This window comes from Sceloporus occidentalis, unplaced genomic scaffold (assembly GCF_023333645.1).
Source record: "Sceloporus occidentalis isolate IW3139 unplaced genomic scaffold, rSceOcc1.0.p SCAF_11, whole genome shotgun sequence".
NCBI classification, from domain to species: Eukaryota; Metazoa; Chordata; class Lepidosauria; order Squamata; family Phrynosomatidae; genus Sceloporus; species Sceloporus occidentalis.
The window spans coordinates 4,194,435-4,220,728 of record NW_028316991.1 but is presented as its reverse complement, the minus strand read 5'-3'; the positions used below and the strand labels follow the sequence as shown (position 1 = coordinate 4,220,728).

Here is a 26,294-nt window from a genome sequence, read left to right as displayed (position 1 = left end):
TGCGTTTCTTTCCATCTGTAGCCTAACAATGCTTTTTCCATCTGCTTGACCAGAACTAGTAAGTTATTTTCTATTCATGTAAGGATGTTGAGCAACAGAGAAAAGATAAGTATTTGTCAGCTTTGTGTCAACAGTGTATGACTTGATTCATAGTTTATCTGTTTTTTTTACTCCACAAAAGTCAACACAGATTAATGGTGGCTTCATAGGGATATTAGGATATTAAAAAGTAATTCTGTACATAATTCTGAAAATGGTCATATTGCCAAAAACAATGGAATGGCCCAAACACTCACTTTTGATACCTTGTGCTCCATAAACCTGCTTATGCTCTGCAACCGGTAGTATGTACTTACAATGATCCCCATCTGTGGCTAATAAAGGTATTTGGCCTAATTAGCCATGGTAGTTAAATTATTTAGTGAAGACTCCCCTTGGATTACTACTAGTAACTGCATTTAACAACAGAGAATAAAAAAAAACAAAACTTTAAAATTGCATATTTATTGGCATTTTATTTCAATTGTGTTACCAGCAGTAATTCAAAAGATTGTTTTATTTAAATTTTATATAAATCTTTGAGTAACAACAATACTGCTGAGATTTGTGTTGAAAAGGATACAATCCAGACAAGGGTCAAAGGTTACTGACTCAGGAAATCAACCAGTTTCTCCTACTACCATATAAAATTGTTCTTTAACCCCTTCGTGACAAAGGCTGATTTTACTTTTTGTACCCTTCGTGACAATGGCCGTTTTAACATTTCTGCGCTGCTCGTGTTTAGCTGTAATTTTCTTCTTTCCCGTTTACTGAACCCACACACATTAGATATTGTTTTTTTCAGGACAAGAAGGGCTTTCTTTAGATGACATTGTTTTGATTGTATAATATTATTTACTATTAAAAAAAGTATAAAATATGGTGAAAAATTTAGAAAAAAATGACTGTTTCTAACTTTTAGTTGAAAAATCTTTTACTCATCTATAAAAGGTAATAATAAAACCTGCTAAATAGATTCTACTATTTGTCCTGAGTTTAGAAATACCCAATGTTTTTATGTTTTTTTGCTTTTTTCTGCACGTTATGGAGCAATAAGTACAGGTAGCGTTTTGCTATTTCAAAGCCATTTTTTCCAAATCTGGTAATTCTTCCCCCCATGTGCCATTTCGGGTATCTTTGAAGCCGGCCAATGCAATTTACCCCATCAAGTCATATATTTTTGAAAACTAGACAGCCCAGGGTATTCCAAATGCTGGTATTTTAACCCTTTCCAAGCACTTATTCTACCATCAGCCTTTGTCAAACTTTATGGTAGTAATTTTTTTGCATTTGTTTTTTCACACACATTTTACTTTAGGTATAAATAAACAGGTTCTGGTATATGTCACTATAAAAAAACATCTCCTGAGTACAGCGATACCTCACATGAATGATTTTGCCTGGCTGTTTGGGGGCAAAAGGGCCACATTAGGGGCATGCACATTTTTCAATGTTGAACTTTGGCATTTGGGGATCCACTGCCCATGCCCTATTTGGTACATCTTTGAGCCGGGCCATTTCAGTGTGCCCAACAAAACCATATATTTTTGAAAACTAGACACCCCAGGGTATTTTAAATGCTGGTATTTTAACTCTTTGCATGCACACATTTTACCACCAGCATTTTTTCAAAGTTTGCAGTAGTATTTTTGTGTGTGTATTTTTCCCACACACACCTACTTTATGTATGAATTTACAGCTCCTGGTATATGCCGCTGTCACACGACACCCCAATATGTGTTCAGCAACATCTCCTGAGTACAGTGATACCCCACATGCATGGGTTTGTCATTTTTGGGGGGAACTAAAAGGCCACATTTGGTACGTGTGCATTTTTCTAATTGGAAATTAGATGTGTGGCCATCCTTCCCCCCGTGTTAATTGGGACCTTGTTGAACCCGGCCAATTCAATTTACCCCATCAAATCATACATTTAAAAGTAGACACCCCATGGGCATTTAATATGCCAGTATTTTAACTCTTTCCATGCGAGAATTGTTTTAAGCTAATATGCTAATTTTAGGACTTGCTCACAAAAATATATTTTTTATATATATATATTTTTTTTTTGCCTTTTTTTTTATTTTTTTAACATTTTTTTTCAACTTGAAGGTTCCCCTGATAGTGACATCAGTGGGAAATTATTTTTACATTTTACTGGTTTTTACTATTTTTTTTCTAATTATTATTAATTTTATTTTATTTTTAATTTATTTTTTCTAATCACACTGTGATTAGAAAGCTGAGCTCCATTGACTTGCATGGTTGAATGCAGTACCTATATTCAACCTGCAAGTGGAGCCAGAGTTCTCTAGAGGGTCAGGAGACCGTCTAGCGAACTTTTTAGACTTTATTGTTTTTCTTTATTGAATTTTCCCGGACCGCCGCCATCTTGCAGATGGCGAATATCACCGGCAGCTGCGGCTGTGACCCCTCTCCGGAGCGGTCACAGTCCATCCCCAGGTAAGTGTTCGGTGTCGCTGGATGCCTCCTGATCGAGGCATTCCAGCGACACCATTTAAGTTTAGGAGGCGATCGTTGATCGCCTCCTAAACGCTTTTAAAACAGGCATCCGCCGCCATACAAAGTATGGCGGATGTTGACGCCCCGGGGAGGGGCCAGAGATGGCCCCTTTCTGCCGATAATGGCGTTGCTGAATGCCTCGAGGTCGAGGCATTACAGCAACGCCGTTTCGGTGCAGAAAGCGAAAATAGATCGCTTTCTGCACCTGTTTAATGACGTGCCGGTCCTGGCACGTCATTTGTCGTTATCGACATGAATTTCCGTGACGTGCCCGGACCGGCAATTGTCATCAAGGGGTTAAAAAAACTCCCTATGTACAATCAACAAAGTTTGTGCTTCTGCCAGAAAACATTAGCCTTCAATGTCTGTTTGTTTCTACATCAAGAGTGCCAAATATTTGGTTTTGGTAGTTAAGAATTGTAAAACAAATATTTGGTTTTGAGAAAAAACACCAATTGGAACTTAATCAATATGGCCACTTTCTGTTTCCTCAAATACACAAGAAGCACAGGGTGATTTTGTTCAAAATGTACAAGAGTAATCGCCTGCTATATCCGATTTATTCGAAGCCATCAAAGGCCCGCACTATTCAGCTCCTAGAAGTGTTTGATGCATAAATGTAATTATTTTCCAAAATTCAAAATACAACATATCCATTAGCCAACATGAATGCCTGCCAGGTCAAGAAAATTACTTTGGCAAGCCGAAAGCTCCAATAAGCTAGGTATAATGCTATGTCATTATCTGAAATGTTGTGGTTTTCACTTGATATGTATATATATATATATAAAAACATACACCAGTGTATTTATGTATATATATATATATTTAATTTTTTTTATTAGTTTTTTTTAAATTGTCCAAGCCTCTCAGGTGGAAAAATGTGCCCTCAGCCCCGGCACTCAAAGGGTTCTGGGTAACCTGTATTTAAAGTTTTACAATTAAAATATTGGACTTTATCTCATGATATTTAACTGCCGGAATCCAGCTAAATAAAATAGACTCCGCACAGAGAAAAATGTATAAAAGATTATACTGCTTTCCAGACAGTATTTCCAACATACTTCCCAAAGCGATTCTAGGCTTTTAAAATTACAGACAATATGCATTTGTGCTTCTCACAGTTTGCTATATACTTTTCATTATTTATTACAGCATAAAAAATCCAGCAGAAAATGTGATTTTCTAGTAGATCTGGACATCTGAAACAAAGGAGATCAAAAGAAAACCTGAGAACAGCTCTGTTTTAATCAGGCATATCTGATTACATTATTTTTACAGACATTGGGAGACAGGACAACTAACATGGGGGAAGCAGGCAGGCTAGCAAAATAAGCATACAATAAAGAAAAAAGTGTTTATTATTTTTTCTTAGAATATCAAATAAAAAAAACAATGTGGCTGGATTACCTTTTTTGTTATTTTGAGTATTTTTCTTATTTTACTTATTTTTTACATTATTGCAAAAATTATTTTGTAAAATATATCCTATTTTTTTTCAACTTTCTCTATTTTTATATATATATATATATATATATATATATATATATATATATATATTGCCATAAACAAGCTGATCTTATCAGAATGTGTTTTGTTTATTCAGTTATTTTCTTCTTCTCCCAATTTGTTTATGTATTATTTATTTGTATCTCTACGAATTGGGTTTCATGTTTTTTTATATATTTTACCATGAATTTTTTAATATCTGTTTATTTTCAGTGTATTATTGCTGTTATAGTCTACTTTAATATAAATATGTATTGTCTTAAAATCTTCTATTACATATACATATTGTATATAGTCCTATAGAACAGGACATTTTTTCCACGGGGGTAAAAACTGTAGATCTCAAGGTTTTAGCCACAGACAAGAATGTTTAAAAAATCTAAAATAAAATAATGTCTGACTGCACAAAAAAAAATAAAAAAATTATAAAGCAGATCTTGTAATTTCATTTTATGAAGAATTTAAAACCTGTTAGTAATCGAATGTCATATGAGAGTAGACGCTTCAATAAAGGTCCCCACTGAGTCATTAGCTTTAAAAGCTCTACGTGCATCAGGCATATGTTCACAAACAGAGGTAGAAATTCATAAGTATTTTTTTGTTTTGTTTTGTGATAAATTTTAACTAGAAAGGTATTAGCACTTGAGTTGCACTTAGAAATTAGTTGGAGCTGGTTTGCAAAAACACCGGATTAACTTGCAAGAAGTCACTAAATTGCCTATATTTTTTTTCTTCTGACTACTCATAAAATGGCGAACGACATTAAAACGGAAGAAAAAGTGTACGAGCAATGCAGGTCTGTCGTTGCTTGTTAGCGGCGTAAAGAATGGCTTGTCTAGATTTCCCACTTGTTACACTCCTGTCACACATTGTAAACTGAATAGAGCCCATTCTGACATTGTATAGTAATTGTGTTCGCACTTCCTTTTGACTCCTTCTGACGTCCACAGCCCTTTTTACAGAGCAAAGGAAAAGGAAATCGCAGAGCCTTATCGTTAATTACAGCCAGCCAAAGCCCTTCCCTTCTATTCACCGGCACGCTCTGAAATGCACAATTATTCCCGAGCTCCTGTTACAGAGCCAGTAACGTATACAGAACCTTATGGAAAGTTTATTTCATTTGGACCGGGATGGCATTTGGTCGGAGGGTTGTTTGGCCGGTAGAACATATCCTATTTTGGTTTCTGTGTCATCACGTTACTGGAGACGCCAGGATAGGACATGGGAATAGGGACAATTAAGTGCGTTGGCAGGAAGTTCTGCAACTAGAGGGTATTGGAAGTCTTGTTGATGAAGAGTCTTTAGAAACTGAACAGAGTTTTCATCGCCGTCTTTATTTACACATCATTCATTGGTCTTACTTAACTAGCGGGAAGAAGGGGAAAAAAAGGAAAAGAAAATAGTTGTTTTTCACATATTTTAATTGGACGCTGTAAAACTAGGCATGGCCCCTGGAGCGGGCTGGGCGTTTTGAGAGAAATATATGGTTTTTATCATTGTATGATGATATCAGGCGGGATCTTTGTTTGTAGCGTAAATTATATAGTGGTTAAAATTATTTAAGAAATTAAGATATTGATTGAATACGACATTGATTAGAATATGTGTTTTCCAGGAATTTTCCAGAGAAAATTAATTCTACAGAATAAAATGCTTTATCTAGTGACCAGGTGCCCTATTTTCGGTTATCACGTGATGCTTTAGTGCCACCACCTGCTGAGAAACTTTACTGTACTAAGCAGTTTATGGCTGGATATAAGCGCCACTTTTTTAGGATGAGCGGTATTCCTTTTGGTACCCAAATTCTCAGTCCCTTTTTTTTTTTGGTGATGATCCACTTTTCTAGAATTCTGAGCGCATCTCATTGTTCTGCAGCCATACGAATCACAATAATCTGCATAGTGGCAACAGTAGAGTTGTTTGTAAATTAAAGTATATTATTCCTCTTCTAAATGCTCTATTCAGTTATATGAATTACCATCGCGAGACAAAGTCCCATGGAGATCTTTGGTAACTCCGTGCCCCCTAGCCATGCCCCTTAAATCAAATGTAAAGAGCTACTTTAATACAATGTCACCACGACCGTCGTAAACAAAAGACAAACCATGATATTGGTCAGTCTACAAGAGTCGTTGGTTTGAATAATGAGTAACAACCAAGTAAAGTTTATCCGCACACGCTGGGTGATGCACTTCATGTCAGTTCAACACATATGTACATCAGCCTGAATCACGTTCATGCCATTTCTGGGGTTTATTCACTAAAGAGAGAGCTGGCAGGGGAGTTTGCGTGAGATTTGTTCCTCTAGTAAGAATGTCTGAGCTGTCCCTGTATAATGCATAATTCAATGGGTACATTCTTGCTGAATTAACTATACATTATACAGGGTCTGCCATGCTCTACCTACCACAGAAGCTCACTGGGGTCGGTCCTTCATAATGTATAGCGTATAGTAAAGAAGCTGAACGTACAGCTCTCTGTTCCCAGACAAGGATCTTACATAATGACAGGTATGCATTTTTAACCCTATGAATGCCAGTGATTCTACAAAGCTTTACTTGGCAGTTAAATGGTCTGTTAACTAATATGAAATAAAAACACAGAACAGAGGAATTTTCCCTTTTCCATGGCGGTATACAAATTACAGGCCGGGAGGACCGTGATAGAATACACTAGCCGGGTATCATTTTTCAAAGCCTAACAAAAGTCTGGCATACTTGTGCACAAGCACGCGTTCTGACATCTGCCCAATTTCACTGCTGCGTCTTTATTACAAACAAATCTACATTAGCAGACCTCTTTTATTTTTTTTGGCAAATTCTCTATGCAGGAAAACCACGATATCCGGGGTCAAGTAAAAAGAAGTAGGTCTTTAGATGAGCTACCATGTGTTTTCCAGATGCCAAATGTTATAATAAATGTATCACGAACTAATCTTATACTATAAATTATTTCAAGTCAAAGAGTATTCGTATGAGTGGAATCAACGTGACTTTGGGGGTCTTTTAAAACTAAATTTGCCTGTATGTAAATGAAATCTTGGGAGGCATAGTTCACACTCCTTTTCCAAGTGATCCAAGTTAAATTTACACAGAAAATAAAAAAATATATAATAATATTAAATAATAATAGTGGTTATCTCTCGTTCTAGAACTGCATTCAGCTGTCTCATTCGAATGGGTTAGATGTGAAGAACGAGGGCTGCGTGTAGAAACGATGCAAAGGTGATATAATGACATTATAATGTAGCGGTGGGCACCCGTACTTGACATTTTGTGACATCTTAATGTTGTATAAATTATCTTGCAGATACTCGCATGGGTGGAAGAACTGGGTGCTCAGGGCATCCAATCCCCACGTTAACAACACAGACTTCAGGCATCAGCCAGATTATGATATGAAAGAAAAGGGTTAATTTTGAGGTAATAAGAAACAATCGAACCCGTTCCTTTCGGACGCTTTTCACTTAGCCTATTCACTAACTATTGGCATAATTAGCAACCGTTCAACGTGATATTAACCACCAGGCAACATAATTCATTAGAACCATAGAAACGGGCTCAATAAAAAACCCAGGTAAGAGGTGCAGGGGATCACTGTTGACCTTATTTGCATGCGCCTACCCAGAATCCCTTGTTGTTGTGGCAGCACCATGAGATTTCTGAGGGAAAAACAAGCCTTCCGGCTTGTCAGGTGGATGTGGATGAGTGTTTAATAATGCTTCTATTGTGTGTATATATATATATATATATATATATATATATATATATATATATATATATATATATAAAGTGAACCTTCTGGAGTCCGAGCAATGCCATTATCATACCCGATCTACAGACTGACATTGGGAAGAACACAAACTGTAGTGTTTCTCATAAAAAATATATCCTTTTCTATAAGAAAAGGATCCAATTTTTTAATATAAATGTATTGATAACTGTAAAAAAGTTAGCTGCAACTATCCCTTTTAAAACGTCTGAACCATTGAAAGTTGTTAACACAACATATGGACTGATTTTCAGATCTGTTGGTTCTTTTGGGTGTCTGCTTTACAGCACAATACGGCACAACCTGCATTCATCCCATTAACTCAATGTTCAAAAGAAAAGCACTGAGAAAATGTCACGCAAGTGCTGGCAACGTACCCGGCTAGCAGGGAGAGGACAATGGAGGCCTAATTAGTGGGAACGACTGTTAGGGAAAAGGGCCACAATCTAACTACAGCGCAATATTCATTTATCCCTCTTACCGGCTAGCAGTACAAACGGAGGATGATGGGAATTGAAGTCTGACATTGTATAAAAGGATGCAGCTCCCCAATCATGCTTTACGATGGTTTTCATGTTTTAAGATGTTCATATGTGCTAATTTATTTTGACAAAACACAAATCAGGAGTACTCTGACCATTATTTATATATATATATATATACACACACAGTATATATATTTAATATACGCATAGAAATAAAGGACCATTTGGCCCATCTACTCAGCCCATTTTGGGACCCAGACCTTAATCGGTCCTTGTGTTGCCTTATATTCATGTCTATCCCATCCACGTTTAAGTTTTCCTACTGTTTTAGCCTCTACTATTTCTACTGGGAGGCTGCTCCTCTTATCTACCACCCTCTCAGTAAAGTAAAACTTCCTTAAATCTTAACCTCTGACCCTCTAATATATTAGGGGTTAACAGGGGTATATGCTTCATGTAACGCATTACTGAGCTTGCAAGTCACGTTCAGAAAAAGCAAAGCAGCAGTTAACTAATCCGATGTGCTATATATCCTGGGCATTTATGAGCCATCAATACAGTCAGCCACAAAAGAAGTGGGATATATCGGTGAAGAAGAATATAATGTTTTATATTGCCACAATGGAAAAGTTTTGATGTGTACAGTATTTCTTTTTACTTTACTGAGAGTGTGGTAGATAAGTAGAATGGCTACCCAGTGGAAGTGGTAGAGGCCAATACAGTGAGGGAATTTAAATACGCATGGGATTGGCATGAAGCTATTCTGAAGTTAATTTAAGACTATGTACTGATTAAGGCCTAGGTCCTTATATCGGGGGGGGGGGAAATGGACAGACTAAATGGGTCGAATGGTTCTTAATCTGCCATCGAATTCTATGTTTTTATTATTAACACATTTTTTTGACCTTTAAAAAGGATTGTTATTTTCCTGATTATTACAACACTGGATAACGGGGACAAGTTTGTATTGAAAGAAAAGTATGAATAGGTCAACGTCTTAATTTAAAAAAAAAAAAATAAACGCTGTCATATCCCTTTAATAAAATGACGGTACGAGGTAAGCCAAGCCCGATGTTTGGGCTTGAAGCTGAAACGAGCCATCAACGACTCGCTCAGCTGAATAATATATTGACTGATCCCTGACTCCCGGCGGCTGCGTTTCACAGGGCTTCTCATGATTGTGTTCGGGCAGTCGGAGTCCGGGCCATCAGCGCACTTATCAGTAGACTGACTGCTGCGCAGGTACACGAAATACAGACAGGCTGAATGCTCACCCCCCAATAGAGGATGTAAAATCTGACCACAATAACCACAGATTTGGGCCACAAAAAGTGGTTAAAAGTAAATGTTTCATTTGGCTGGTGTATACAGTATATACCGTAACATAATATACATATAATGTAACACTTTTACATTAGGCACTGCCGCCTCATAAGGACGTACCTCGCCAGGTACTATTTGTGCCGGCTAGGCGCAGCAATCCCTAATTTAAATGGGGTGGTGGGGAAGACCGAGGATCTCCGTTGTAAGTGGTCCACTGAGCAGTAGGGCACCAGACAGCCCTGATTTGGAGAGGCTACCGCTCACCCCAACCTGCCGCCACCTAATTCCTAGAATGCTTAGGAAATTTGACACTTTTTGAATTAAGAGTAGTTTTAGACATGCCCATATAGCCAAAAGTGTGTCTTATTTTGCCAAAAGCATACTGGATCAGCCATTCTCAGATTTACTAAGCCAATAGCATAGGAGCCCTAATTAGTTAAAACTTACATTTTAACTATTTGTAGTATAAGCACCCCCCGGAAGGGGTTAAATGGATAACCCTTAAATAATCCTAGCTACAATTTAAAAGTATGTGCAGATACTTCTCTCCCACAGAATGCTACCAACTAACTAAAGTCTGAACCCTGTTAGCAGCTATGACTAAAAAAACTATAAAAAAAACTCCAATTTGTGGATGAACAATAACTAATTTTTTTATTTTTTTTTTAGCATTTAGTCGTACCTGCTTCCCGGTCCTAGATACCGGTTACTCCCTGCTTTATTAATACTTTATCTGGGATGGAGCTCGGGGTAGATTGGTGCAGGAGACAGGGTTATTCCGCCCCGGTTATACTCCTGGCTAGAATTATTTCATTCAGAATGAATGGTTGTTAACCCTTAAGACTAACAGGGCTCAGACTTTAGGTAGTTCGTAGCATTCTGAGGGCGATTAAGTATCTGCACAGACTTTTTAATTGTAGATAGGATAACTTAAGGGTTATCTATTTAACCCCTTCCAGGGGTGTTTATTTAAACTACAAATAATGAGTTAAAGGTTACGTTTTAACTAATTAGGGCTCCTATTCTATTGTTTAAGTGTTTGATGAGGGTGCTCCCTTTGTTGTTTGAATAAGACAGATAGAGACTTTCTCTTATTAAAGCAGGGGTTTTTTTTATTCTCAGGTTTGGCTAGCTCTGTTCCTATGCTGCAAAAAGAAAGAAATGTCGAAGTGACCCCAAACTTTTGAATGGTAGTGTATATACTGCTATATTGAGAATTGCGGCTTGCGTCGTGGTAGTTGTGTCACAGAACTGAGACTTTCATCTCTGTAGCGTACTTCCTTCCATAATTTACAAGGAGGGGGGGCGATTAGTGGGGAACGATTTTGTAGAGTGAGGTTTATTATTGCGATGAACGAGACTCGACAAGTCTGAATTGAGCTGCGGCAAGCTTCTATGGCTTGTTTTCCAAGACACGTTAAGAGGCGCAATTTCCATGCGCTGCCGTGTCCTAGAATTAGACAAGCCCTGGATATTAAGAGTAAGGGCTGCATGACTGGGCCTGTATTAACAATAAGCATGCTGGATAGGATTTAGGGGTCATCTAGGGGACACCCTATGGGGTTCCTTGTCCTGTGGGGTGGGGTTTTGGAGTGTCTATTTAGGGGACCCTCTTTTCCCGCCTCTGGTCAGATACTATCTACCAGCGTTATATAGCAGTGATCTGTTATAAAGCTGTGAATCCAATCATCAATTCGGATCTGCATACCTTACTTATGGCTGATCAGGACGTAGATGATATGCTGGCTGCCATCAGGGCTGCTGCTCTGGCCAATGGTGGCTCGTGGCTGCAAGAGAAATTGTCTTCATTAATTCCAGAGATGCAGGCTGGCCCTTCCGCTTCAGCTGGGGCCCGCAGGAGTAGGCCCCCTTCCAGGCTCAGCCCGGAGGTTGCCAGGAGGCCCACCAGGAGACCCAGAGCTTCTGCTTCTCCCGTGACCCGTGGGGCACCACGTGCGGGCGGCACATCCCGGAGGTCTTCTGCCAGCCGGGGGAATTCTGCTAAACGGGCTCCTGTCCTTCCCTCCCTGCCGGAACCCGCGGTCGTGCATGATTCTGAGGACGACGGATCCGCCGACGCTATTCCACCTACCCCTTTGAGGTCTGCATCCTCCAGGCATGTTTCTCCTCCGTCCGTTTCCCGTTCTCAGCATCTTCTTCACTCCGTTGTGGTCCCTGCTCCTGGCAGCACATCTCCATTCAATATGGCCGCCGCCATGCCTCGTGTATCACGTGGCCGTCAGAGGTCGTCGCGGGCTGTGACGTCATCTCGGCGCCGGGTTGCAGATACTGGGAGCGGCCATCTTGTTGGAGTCTTCAGGGATTTGCCTGCTGTTTCGCGCTCACGTAGGGACCGTGCAGCGATTTCTTCACCTGTTGCAGCTGAGGATCAACAGGATTCATCTCAGCAAGGGTCCAGACGGTCTCCTTTGCTGTTCCCTGACGACATTTCCGTTCCAGGTGCTTCGGCTGCTGCAGAACCTCTTCCACCGTCTGGAATGGCTCCCCTGCAACCCAGCAGTTCTGGTGAGCATGTTCAGGATTCCGGTCCTATTGCACCACACCCTCCTACACATACTTCTTTGCCTTTTGCTGTTGGGGGTCTTACTCCAGCTTCTTGCGCTGCGCCCCCCCCCACTTTGCCCCAGGTGCCTAATTTGCCCTTTTTAGATTTGTTTGCGGGTTTTCGGTCGTTCTTGCAGCAATGTGAGGATAGGGTCAGGGCTGGTAACCTTTGCCCACAAGCGGTTTGGAGTGGATATTCTCCTCAGCCCGCTGGTATTTTGCCTGCCCCTTTGGGTACCGTTGCCGGTTCGGTATCTGCTCCGCCTGCGACTGCTCCGGCCGCGGTAGCGCCGTCGCCACAGGCGGTGGAAAAAGCTACGGAAAAAAGTTCCGATAAGGCTGAACGGGTTGGTGATTCTGCGCGTGGGGAAGTTTATGTGTGCTTCGAGGGTCCGCTTGGGGCACACCTTAAACAGGAGGTGAGGGAGCGTATATGGAAGGGCGAGTATATTGAGATTTTTTCCCTTCTTCCCTTGGAGAAATTTCATTTGGACAGGGGCTCCTAGGGTGACGAGAGTAAGAAGGAAGAGGAAGAAAAGAGGCGCTATCGCCTCATTCCTCGTACTTTTACCAACTGGTTGCAAGCCTTTGCCATTTTGGCGAGCGTCATTGGCGAGAAAAACCCTGAGCATTGCTCGGGGTTATTTTGCTATATGGATAGCATAGGCGAAGCTTACCGGGTGTATGGAGGTGTGGCGTGGCTGCGTTACGACGAGCAGTTCCGGCAGCGTATGTCAGTCCGTAAGAATATTCGTTGGGACCACAAGGACATTGCCTTGTGGCTCCGGGTTACTGCTCCGTCCAGGTCTTCTAGTACACCCTTTCCAGGGGCTGCCGGGGGTGCTTCTGCGGCCGCGTCTTCGGCAGGCAATAAAAAAGGCTGTTGCTGGCAGTTCAACCAGGGCCAGTGTCGATGGGGCGCTTCCTGCAGATACAAACACGAGTGTTCTGTCTGTGGGGGTTCCCATGCGTCATCAAAATGCTTTAAAAAGACAAAATCCGCTTCCGCCGCGAGCACTGTTGCGAAAGGGGAGAACTCCGGTGAACGCTCTCGCGATGTTACCGTGGCTTCAGCGTTATAATGATGCGGCGGCTGCTGAATTGTTGTGGTTCGGTTTTACGGAAGGTTTTCGTATCCCTTGTCAGGTGGAACGGAGTTTGGTTGATGTTAAGAATTTGCAGTCTGCTTTGGCTTTTCCGGAGGTGGTCGCCGAGAAGTTGCGGAGGGAGGTCGATTTGGGGAGGGTTGCGGGCCCATTTCGTTATCCCCCATTGCCTGATTTGATTGTCTCTCCTTTAGGTGTTGTCCCTAAAAAAGAGGTGGGCAAGTTTAGATTAATACATCACTTGTCCTATCCGAAGGGCTCTTCAGTAAATGATGGGATAGACAAGGAGTATTGCGTAGTTTCCTATACCCCCTTTGATCGGGCTTTGCATTGGGTTAGATCGTATGGTGCCGGTACCCTAATGGCTAAAACTGATGTGGAGGCCGCTTTTCGGCTCCTTCCGGTTCATCCGGAAAGTTTCAGGCTGTTGGGCTTTAAATGGGACGGTCACTTTTACGTGGATCGTTGTCTTCCCATGGGCTGCTCCATCTCATGCTCGTACTTTGAGACTTTTAGCAGTTTTCTGGAGTGGGTCATTAGGACGGAATCTGGGATTCCCTCTTTGATCCACTATCTGGATGATTTTCTATGCATTGGCCCTCCGCATTCTTGGCTTTGTCACGTGCTTTTGCAAACCACGCAGCGTGTCATGGCTTCTTTCGGGGTTCCGTTGTCGCCCGAGAAGACTGAAGGTCCTTCTGAGGTTATAAAATTTTTGGGTATTGAGATCGATTCTCGGGCCATGTGTTGCCGTCTTCCGTTAGACAAGGTTGTTGATTTGAGGTCTACGGTGCAGGCTGTCGTTTCCAGGAAGAAGGTTACCTTAAAGGAGTTACAATCACTCCTTGGTAAGCTGAATTTCGCCTGTAGGATTATTCCTATGGGTCGTATTTTCTGTAGACGTTTGTCTTTGGCCACGTCCGGTGTTCGCGCCCCCCACCATTTTATTAGGGTGACTGCTGACCACAGGGATGATCTTCGCGTGTGGGATATTTTCCTGCGCGATTTTAATGGGCAAACATTGTGGTTGGATAGCGAGGTTTCGAACTCCGATTTGTGCCTCTGGACTGATGCTGCAGGTTCTTCTGGTTATGGTGCGTTTTTTCGTGGGCATTGGAGCGTGGGGGCCTGGCCTCAGTGCTGGCATGACGAGGGGTTGACTAAAAACTTGACCTTTTTGGAGCTTTTTCCGATTTTGGTTTCGGTTTGCGTTTGGGGTGAGTTACTGCGCAACAAAAAAGTGCGTTTTTATTGCGACAATTTAAGCGTAGTTCAGTCCATCAACAGCGTTACTGCATCCTCCCCGCCGGTTGTTAGGTTGTTGCGCAATCTTGTTTTTCTTTGTTTGCGTTTCAATATATATCTTAGGGCTCAGCATCTGCCTGGGGTTGAGAACGAAATTGCAGATTCTCTGTCTCGGTTTCAGCTGGAGCGCTTCCGGATCCTGGCCCCCGATGCGGATACGGAGGGAGTGGATTGTCCAGCGGAACTTTGGGATTTGGGTGTAATGGTGCGATGGCCTTAATTCGGCGCTCCATGGCTGATAGCACGTGGATGGCTTACCGTGGAGTTTGGGACGAATGGTCGGCTAAGTTGGCTGAAGCCGGCAACCCGGTCTTGGATGAGGAGAAGCTAGCGGTATTGCTCTGGTTTTTGGGAGACGCTTACTCGTGCGGTGTGTCTGTGTCCTGCATTTCCCGCAAACTGGCTGCCCTGGCCTTTTATTTTAGGCTTATGGGGTCACAAGACCTCACAAAATGTTTTTTGGTGAAACAGGCTCTGAAGGGTTACAGGAAAGGTTACGTTCAGCGCGATTCTCGCCGCCCAGTTACGCTGGATTTATTGGAGCGTCTGTTTCGTGTTGTACCTTCTGTTTGCTCCTCGGCTTATGAAAGCACACTTTTCCAGCTGAGTTTCACGCTTGCGTTTTTTGGGGCGTTCCGCATTTCCGAATTAGTTAGCCCAAACAAACGTTGCCCCGGAGGCTTGCGTTATTGTGACGTTTCTCCAAGTACGGAAGTCCTTTGTCTACACATATGTCGCTCCAAGACGGACAAATACGGGAAAGGTTTTACGGTGCAGTTAGCGCGTTTTGAAGGTAGCGATCTTTGCCCGCTGCTTTGCTTACGGAACTACTTGGCGAGGAGGCCTCACGGCGACGGGCCGTTGCTGATTCATGAGGACGGCTCTTTCCTTTCCCGCTTTCAGTTTGTTGCCGTTTTTCGGCGCTGCTTGGCTGCTTTGTTTCTTCCCCCTCACGAGTATTGTTCACATTCTTTCCGCATTGGTGCTGCGACACAGGCAGCACGATGGGGCCTTAACGATTCCATTATCAAGAGGATCGGGCGCTGGGAATCTGCTCGTTTCAAGTCCTATATTCGCCCCCTTTTGATATAAAAAAGAAAAAAAATAAAAACAAACAAAAAAAAAAAAAAAAACACTAATAAAATAAAAAAATAAAAAAATAAAAAAATGTAAATTAAAAAAAAATTAATTAAAAAAAAAAAAAAAAAATTAAAAAAATAACAAATAAAAACCAAGAACAATTGATTGAACACGTGACTACACAGAGAAGAATTAACGTGCCTGTCATTACTGAACTTCCCGCCTGAGGGGGCGAATTATTACGTTGCTCTGATCATGTTCTTTTTCCTGCATTTGGTCGCATTTTGATGTTGATGTTTCTTTTCTAGGCCGAGCGTAGAGCGGCAATTCGGCGTTCGGGTCGTCAGTTGGGTTTTGCCCTGCCTGAAGTGGAGATTCATTGGATGGGGGTGAGGGGCCTGCGCTGGGAAGGGGTTTCTTTCGAATTGGAACGGGCTATCGGGCTTGGCAGGCCTCCCCAGGTTTTGGTTATACATGCGGGTGGGAACGATTTGTGTTCTGTGCCTCTGCGGCGCCTCAAAAAGGATATCAAATGTGACATTATCCGTTTTCGAGCTTCCATGCCCGGTGTCATTGTATTATGGTCCGAAATTGTCCCTAGGTTATTTTGGAGGGGCGCGAGGTCGTTGGCCGGGATTAATAAAGCTCGCCTGAATGTTAATAAGGCTATTGCTCGTTTTGTTACATTGCAAGGGGGTCTAGTGATTTCACATCCAGAGATTTCGACCGACTCCCCAGCGCTTTACCGGGACGATGGAGTTCACCTGAGTGATTTGGGAGCCGACTTGTGGTGTCTGGAGGTTACCACGGGTATTGAGCGTGCCGTTGAGTTGTGGAGGAATCTCCGCGTTTAAGTTATGTCAAACGCGTAGATTATGGCTGAATTTTAGAGATAGGTATGGGTTGTTTACGATTGGCTGTTATGCCAATATTTATGTTTTCATGTACATTTCTCCACGGGTTCAGTCCCTGGGGGAATTTGGAAGGGTAGGGTGTTCCGACCCAGCGGTTCCCGTTGGTATTTGGCGGGATATCCCTACAAAAGGTTATATTACAAGGGTTATGGTTTTATATGTTAATCAAGGTATACCTATCTCACATTTTCTTAAAATTATTTCTTGCACTTTTGTCACAGTAATAAAGCGCTGTGGCCTTACACTTTCCAACGACCTCATGTCTCCTGTGTTTTTTATTCTGTACTTTGCTGCATGTTAATATATAGTGCCCGAGTCAAGACAAGCCCTGGATATTAAGAGTAAGGGCTGCATGACTGGGCCTGTATTAACAATAAGCATGCTGGATAGGATTTAGGGGTCATCTAGGGGACACCCTATGGGGTTCCTTGTCCTGTGGGGTGGGGTTTTGGAGTGTCTATTTAGGGGACCCTCTTTTCCCGCCTCTGGTCAGATACTATCTACCAGCGTTATATAGCAGTGATCTGTTATAAAGCTGTGAATCCCCACCCTCCCTCCCCAATTAATTTACCTTTCTTTGTCTGACCGTGGCTTAAGGCTGAATTTTAGAGATAGGTATGGGTTGTTTACGATTGGCTGTTATGCCAATATTTATGTTTTCATGTACATTTCTCCACGGGTTCAGTCCCTGGGGGAATTTGGAAGGGTAGGGTGTTCCGACCCAGCGGTTCCCGTTGGTATTTGGCGGGATATCCCTACAAAAGGTTATATTACAAGGGTTATGGTTTTATATGTTAATCAAGGTATACCTATCTCACATTTTCTTAAAATTATTTCTTGCACTTTTGTCACAGTAATAAAGCGCTGTGGCCTTACACTTTCCAACGACCTCATGTCTCCTGTGTTTTTTATTCTGTACTTTGCTGCATGTTAATATATAGTGCCCGAGTCATGATGCTTTCAGTAACATCTGCCTTACTTTTTCAATAAGCAAAGTCCGGCAGAGTCCTTTTCATCGGGTGGGCTGTTTTCTAAACGCATTGGTCAAACTCATTCAAAGAGAAGGGGCCACGGGACTTGAATACAGATGAGATTTAACAAGGGATAAATTCTTTGCACATTTTCAAAAGAGTTTGCAGTTCAGTGAAAGGGGGGGTGGTAATTTAGAGGAAAAATGCTTTTTATTGTCTTAAATAAAAATGACTAGTAATTCTGCAACAGAAGGAATATTGGATATTGTCGTGAAAATGATCCTCGCATCCGCTGAAGTATTTTACGATGTGTGCAAATTTATAAGTCCTAATAAGAATATAATGATTAACTTTCTGAAAGCCCTTGTGGAACTAGAACGGAATATTGTAACAAACATTGGGAAGTTTATAAAAGGCAGAATCCCAGTCAGGAAGTCGGATCCCTTGGGGGGTAGAGAAGGAGGCTGCAATTCATTATTGTGTGTTACTGGAGAGGAACACTTCATAGACAATGTCTTTTTTTTTTTAAGATACAGCAAATAATTTCCTACTCTGACCTCTATCTTTCATGGTACAAGCTGCAGGGGCACTTTGCTGTAGATCTGTCACGTTACTCAGTGTCTGCAAAATCCCACTGAACTTTAACTTGGTTTCTCTAAAACGTTGTGCAAATTTATATAGGACGGCAGAGACGGATACACATACCTGAGAACTCAGGCCTTAGGGCTTTTGGACTAGTCTCAGGATGATGGGGCATATTCTTACTGCCCTTCCTATTCTAAGCTGCCGTGGTCATAGCTAAGACTCTCAATTTTTTCCACATACTACCGTTTGCTCCTGGGCATATCCAGCCGCTGGCCACACGCTGCAGCACCTGATCTGATGCCGGAGCGGCAGATCAGGTGAGTATGTGGTGATGTCGGCCAGTAGCCCACCGGGAATTGCCCAGTGTGCCAGATGGCCAGCCCGGGCCTAGTCACTGTTAGGCTATTAGGTTATTATTTCAAGAGTCTCAGGGTCAGCTCATTTAGAAAGTATCAGGTATGCTGATACACAGCAGAAAACCTTATAATAATATGATAAATAAGCATTTTAAGCTCCTGCTGGGTGAGCATGGCTCTGTGCAACGGCATTAAAATACATTTCAACGTTTCATACCATGTGTGCTGGAGACACTTAAAGAGTATAAGGTACTTCAAAATGTTTGCAGACCTACAATTTGTATGTTAACCCCTTAAGGACCGGGCTCATTTTTCGTTTTGTACCCTGTGGGACCGAGGCTGTTTTGACACTTTTGTGGTGCTTGTGTTCAGCTGTAATTTTCTCCTCACCCATTTAGTGTACCCACATAAGTTATATATTGTTTTTTTCAGGACAAGATGGGCTTTCTTCAGATACCATTATTTTGATCGTATCATCTTATTTACTATAAAAAAAATTAAAAAAACATGGTGAAAAATTGAAAAAAAACACATTTTATGACTTTTATTTGAAAAATCTTTTACTCACCTAAAAAAGCAAGTAAAAAAACTAGCTAAATAGATTCTACTACTTGTCCTGAGTTTAGAAATACCCAATGTTTTTATGTTTTTTTGCTGTTTTTTGTAAGTTATAGGGCAATAAGTACAAGCAGCGTTTTATGATTTCCAAATCTTTTTTAACAAATCTGGTCAGTCTGCCTCCATCTCCTCTTTGGAACATCTTTGAAGCCGGTTAACTCAATTTAACCCCCTCAAACCATATATTTTTGAAAACTAGACACCCCAGGGTATTCCAAATGCTGTTATTTTAACCCTTTCCATGCACCAATTATACAACTACACTTTGTCAAACTTTGTAATAGTAAATTTTTTTTATTTTTTTTTCCACACAAATTGTATTTTAGTTATAGATATACAGGTTCTGGTATATGTCACTGTCAAACAACACCCCAATGTGTGTTCAGGAACATCTCCTGAGTACAGCGATACCCCACATGCATGGGTTTGTCAGATTGTTTGGCTGGTAAAAGGCTACTTTTGGGGCATGCGTAATTCAGGTGGTCATTTGGTCATTGTGCCTCCCTCTCCTCTTTGGAATATCTTTGAAGCCGGTTAACTCAATTTAACCCATTCAAACCATATATTTTTGAAAACTAGACACCCCAGGGTATTCCAAATGCTGTTATTTTAACCCTTTCCATGCACCAATTATAGAACTACACTTTGTCAAACTTTGTAATAGTAATTTTTTTATTTTTTTTTTCACACAAATTGTACTTTAGGTATAGATATACAGGTTCTGGTATATGCCACTGTCAAACACCCCCCCAATGTGTGTTCAGGAACATCTCCTGAGTGCAGTGATACCCGACATGCATGAGTTTGTCGGGTTGTTTCAGATTTAAAATGCCACATTTGGGAAGTGCGCTTTTTTTCTCCATTTTGGTCAGTCTGTACCTATGCCCTATCTTTGAGCTAGGCCACTCCAATTTACCCCATCAGCCATTTTTTATATATATTAGACACCCCTTGGGTATTTGAAGTGCTTTTATTTTAACTCTTTGTTGAGATTTTTGAGAAATTTTAGCACTTGCTCAAAATAATAAACTTTATTTTTTAATTTTATTTTATTTTTTTAATACTTTTTTTATATTTTTTTTTTACACATTTTGCTGGTACTGGATGGTTCATCTAGTGACATCACTGCATAATTATTTTTAAATGTTAGCACATTTTTTTTTATTTTTTTTTTCCATTTTTTTTTTTTTTGAATATTTTACTAATCACATAGTGATTAGAAAGCTGGGCTCCATTGACTTGCATGGTTGAATGCAGTACCTGTATTCAACCAGCAAGTGGAGCCAGTTCTCTAGAGGGTCTGGAGACCCTCTAGCGAACTTTTTCGTCTCTATTGTTTTATTTCCCGGGCCGCCGCCATCTTGCTTGATGGCGAAGATCACCGGCAGCGGCGGCTGTGACCGCTCTCCGGAGCGGTCACAGCCCACCTAGAGGTAAGTGTTTGGTGTCGCTGGATGCCTCCTGATCGAGGCATTCCAGCGACACCATTTAAGTTTAGGAGGCGATCGTTGATCGCCTCCTAAACGCTTTTAAAACGGGCGTCCGCCGCCATACAATGTATGGCGGCTGTTGACGCCCCGGGGAGGGGCCAGACATGGCCCCCGATGCCGATCTCGGCCTTGCTGAATGCCTCGACATCGAGGCATTGCAGCAAGGCCGTTTAAGCGAAGAAAGTGATCCTTGATCACTTTCTAAGCTTATTTAATTTTTTGACGGTTCAGGACCGTCAAAGGTCATTTAGTGACCTTCTTGTTATGACGGTCCTGAACCGGCAAAGGTCGCGAAGGGGTTAAACAGTTTTGGTGTAACTTTATATAAACGATGCTCCCTCTTATTGTAAGAGGCATTCAGTTTCCCTCATCTCACTTAACATGGTCCATGGTTACTGAGAAGTTACACAATCCAATAAAGAAGTAAGTAAGAGGTGTCACGGGACCCCAATACACAGGGCTGCTCTCTATTAAAGCCTATGCATGGAAGCTCGTTTGAGCCGGGCCCTCCTCACCTGTTGTTCTGTAAGTCAAATTGGTATGTTATATACTACTTGTTATGTACTGTCTACCCATTGTACAGCGCTATGGAATATGATATAAACAATAAATAATGATGTAAAGTTAGCTGCAGTGAAACTATATATAAGTAGAAAGAAAGAACAGCTAGCTTGCCAGATCCACAGGGTAAGTCTCATAAAATTACCAACATTTTAAAAATGAAAGCACATGCTTCATTTCACAGCTAAGCCTGCTTAAACATGTCCATATAGGTTGTTTTTGTTAAATAATAATCATACCTAATAAACTGATACATTAGGTAAAGTCAGTCCCGCTCTCATGCTTACAGTCTAGAGAAAATGGGGTATTGTGAAACGTACGGTTTGGAGAAAGGGGATGGATAGTGCCACAGATAAATGTGAGTTAGTAACAACAAGTTACATTGTTAAGCCTGATCTTCAAGGGTTTTTAAAACTAAAAAAAAAATCTGGGTTTTTTCCATCCAAATTCCTAGAGTAGAACGTGAAGCAAGTCAAACATCTACCACTAAACACCAACAAGCTGTCAAACTGAGAAACGGCAAAGTGCTGCTTCCGGGATGCTTTCCTTATTGCTTGGAATGCAAGCGAAAAATGGAAGTGCTAAGTACAGGCGAACCCTTGAAGAAAACCTGCTTTAGCCAGAGGATATTGGGAAGGAAATTCTCATTTCAGCAAAACAATGACCCAAAGCACAGGCCAAAGCCACACAGCAGTGGCTGAACAAGGAGTGAATTAATACTGTTGAGTGGTCCAGACAAATTCCTGAACTGAATCCAAACAAAATTTTAGGGCCAGGCTGGAAGTTTTATAGTGCTTTGTGAGGGGACATAAAGATTGCAGCACATTGAAGATCTCCAACACACTTATCAGAACACATGAACATTTCCAACTGAGAATAGTTTAAAAAAAAAAAAAAGAGCGAGAAAGAACATGTTCCATTTAAACACAATTAAAAAGAACTACAAAATGACTGCTATTAGCAACAAAACAATGGCTCTGTGAGTTCGACCAATAATACTAGCTATATATTCTTTGCAATGTCTGCCTATCCCCTAAAATGTTTCCTTACAACCACTACTGGAATATATGAATATCTTATAGGACTGAGTATCCTCTCCTTTGGTGGAAGAATGCTCTCCTAATCACAGCGCTGATTTCCTATTGGCTGGAGTGTTTCACATTTCACCAATATGAACGCCAATATCACTGTCTGCTCGAGAGGAATATATATATATAATTTCTCATATATAATGTGTGTATATAAGTATTATTTTTCCCAGGTGTGCCGCTATAAAATATGTTGTAACATCGATGTACATATAAATAAGAATGTGTATATGTAGGGGATGTTTGTAGCGTTAGTCATGTCTAAAAATGACTTGTCAGTGGACGTAAATACCACAAATTTATAAATAGCGCTGTATTCTAAATGTGATTGGACCAAATCAATTGCAAAGGAATCTGGGGAGCATATTGATTAATATGGTTTGAGGCATAGCATTTTCCTTTTAAATTTAATTTATATTTGGTTTTAACTGCTATTATATTGTTGGCACACAAACCTAATTCTTTATAACAGATCACCAGGACTGGATTTCCCATTAGGCAGAGTAAGGATGTGCAGAGAGTGCAATTTTTAATGCCTTCCAACTGTCCCAATCCCCCCCCCCCTCGTATTCTCCGATGTCCCAGAATTTACATGATCGTGTGCATGCGCTGTAAGCACTGGGGGAGGAGCTTGAGAGGTAAGCGCTACTGCGCATGCACACATGTACAGTAGCACGTAAATATCAAGCTCCACCCCCTGGCATCCCGATTAGCTGGGTTGGGAGGTATGTTTTTTATACACCCAGTGTTCCTTGCGTATAAGGAAGATGCATAAACGATTCCATGGCCAAAGCTTGCCCATCATGTCCAAAAGAGCCATAACTTTAAATCTGAGGCCGGGTCAGAGGTTCTGCCCTCTGCTGAAATCCATACCTGCGAGCTCGCTGGATTTGACCCTTAGTCTTGGGGTTTTTACTCCAATCTCAGTGTTTCAGTGTGAAGGGGCAAAATCTCAGGGTCACACAGTCTGGAGCTGACTCATTCATACTCTATGTTAATCTGATGATATCTATGACTCCTAGTTAGTGTTTTTGCTACCAATATGTCACGGTTGATGTCCCTTCTTGAATGCAGGTGACTCCATTAAGAGTATTTTAAAATAATGACAAGTCAGAGTTGCACATTTGATGAGATGCTACGTAGAATCTTGATGGTGGGCTGCCAAAGGGTTAATATTTAAAGAATCTCAGGGTCAGCTCATTTAGAAATTTTCCAGGTATGCTGAAATCTTATCTATCCCGGTGGCACAGGGGCATTCCCACAGATCGACTCAATGCAGCTGCCCTCCTTGTCCCATAGAAGTTTCTATGAAGTTAAAATGAAGTGAGAACTCTTTCCGTAAGCCTTATATTTCCAAATACAAATGGGTGGAGTAGTCCATTCTCAGGCTTTACCTAACCCACGACACTCTGAGACAATGTGTCAGAGCTATATTGGCTGCTCCCCATTATGGCCGCTACTGCCTGAGGACACCAATACTTATCGATGACTCCATATGACTGATCCACATATCTTTTTCAGGTTTTTTTTTTACTATCTGTCATTTCGTTAGTAAAGTTTCTGCTTCTAGCTTTTAAAGTTTCTCCAAGTAGCAGTAACGTGCTATTCGCTATTTTTATTTTTCAAGGAAGAAACAGGAAGCGACTTGGATTTGCTGTTTCAGCAGCATATATTGTCCCGCAGGGCCAGATTTCAACACCTTCTGACCCCCTTCCTGTTCCCTTCATATCTTTTGTATTAGGAATGGTATATGTAAAAAAATAGCATGTCTTAGCGTGTCACCCAATGCCACTGCCTATCTTGGCCTTATGGACAGCCTGGCCCCGGACAGTGGTGGTCTCAGTGGTGTCCCACACCTCTTTTTATCAGTACATCAAAAACACTCTGCGTACCACGCGGCCAGAGCTCTATTGATTCAAGTTGCCACCTTTACAGATAAAAAATAATGGCCACAGCATAATAAAGGTTATTAAAGGTAACTTACATTTAACCCAACCTGCCATAAAATACCAGCCAGGTCGCAACATTCCTAGAGATCCACCATCGAACATCCAATTAGAAACAAGTGAACAAACTGAACAAATTGCATAATAAATATAGTTGCCATGATGTCATTATAAGCTCCAGCAAGTACAATCAATGGCAAGAATAATCAAAACTAGTAAAATGTCAATCTGTATGTTCTGTAGCATATTAATTTTCTTTTACAATAAAAAAACTGGAGTAGGTCCCCCACTGATCTAAGGGCTCCATACAGTGCAAAGGGGATACACCTATGCAAAGCTGTAACTGACACCATGTTAATCACTGTGATGTGTTTTTATATAAAATACATTTGTTATCATTAATACTCTGTCCTTTAGTTTTGTATGTTATTATTATTATTTGTATTACTTGTGTTACAGGTTGGGGTCTCAATAAGTCTTTTTGCTTAAGGCCCCCAAAAACCTACAGCCATCCCTGGACAATAAACTAGCCATGTGTACTTTGTTTAGAGTTGTGCAAGCCACCTACAGCTTTATTGCTATATAACTCTCACTACCCTTAGCCATTATTACAAGAAACTTTATTTTATAGTACAAGTCCCATATTTGATGTTAAGAAATTTTATGGACAGAGTGTGAATTAAGACTCCGACAAAGGGATTTACAGTTAGATGATTTGAATGCATTGTAGGATCCATCTATATTATGGAGATATTAAACCTATACACTGCAAACAACTTTTTCAGGATGTGCTAATTTTATTTACATCTCTTGTAGCCTCTTATACAGAATGCATCTTCCTCCAGTGATGTATGTCCCAAAAGAATCACACTGTTTCTTTATGCTGCTTAGTACAATTGGGCACTGTTCCCTTTGTGTTACATGGGAACATGACATCAAAACACATTCACATGGATCACAAAACAAGTAAACTAAGACATAACCCAGGGGTGAATACCAAATGCCTTTAATGCTAACCAGCTGCAAGAGTCCGCACAGGTCTGCCCTGAAACCAGTTTTCCTTTATGATAAGGATTAAAAACTCCACTTCCCTGCAATTGTGAATTAAATGCATTGCTAAATGATTACATAACCAGCAATCTCACAACCCTACCAAAATTCCTAAAAGTTAGTAAAAAGTTAGTAAAATGTAAACTAAGCCATATGACACCTCCTGATCATTTTATATAAAAGGATGGGGGGCACCAATAGTGTAAAGATGTAGGAGATGTTTAAAGAGCTGGTTACTTAAACCAAAGCTGTTCCAGTTTTGAGGCAATTATATGATTTCTGCAAATATATCCAAAATAAAGACTTTATAGGTTCTGGTGAGTGTTTTAGAAAACATGCTGATATATGCAGCGTGTCATAATCTAGCCTCAAACATGTGTAGTAAATAGTAGTATCTTTTTTCACCTTTACAAATAAACATCTGCTCCTTCTTTACACACTAAGAAATAATTCTCACCAGGTCTGATTGAATGCTGTCACCCTTTGTGGGGACTGTTTTTTTTTGGGGGGGGGGTCAGTAATCCAGTTACTTTGGCTGGCTGAACAGTTATAGAAGATGTCCCCAGCACCCTGACCCCATCATAAATACTCACCGACACAAGGAACTCCAAGGTCCCCACATAATCCCTCTCGGTCTTCAGGAGCTCACTTAGGACACACACTCTCAGCCGAAGCTGTCTCTCCAGATCTTTTCCACTTTCTCCTTTACTGTCAGGTTTATTTTCCTCTGTCATCTTAATGTCTTCTTCGATAATACACCATCACCTGGTACCCACCAAAATCTAAAAGATCCTATGGAATGTTGGAGATGTCCAAAGGAAAGTCCAGAAAGTTAGCAGATCTTCCAGGTTAAAGTGTCTTCCTCCTCTTCAAATAAAATGCCATGCTTTGGAATTCCACAAACAATTGGTAGGTTTCCAAAATGAATTAGTAACAAAAAAGTTTTTTTTTGTTTTAATATTTTATGTTAAACAAAAACCCCCTCACAAGTTTCCACCAGCCTGCAGAT

At 41.0% G+C, this 26,294-nt stretch overlaps 1 protein-coding gene across 1 annotated transcript in view; it reads right to left on the bottom strand.

Moving 5' to 3' along the window:
- The window catches only part of LOC149305460 (phosphatidylinositol 3,4,5-trisphosphate-dependent Rac exchanger 2 protein-like), a 139,561-nt gene extending 113,542 nt beyond the window's left edge, over window positions 1–26,019 (bottom strand). The window contains exon 1 of the mRNA XM_089477522.1: window positions 25,879–26,019. Within this exon, the coding sequence (XP_089333648.1) occupies window positions 25,879–26,019 (141 nt within the window). The remainder of the gene's footprint in view (window positions 1–25,878) is intronic.
- Window positions 26,020–26,294: the final 275 nt, after the last annotated feature.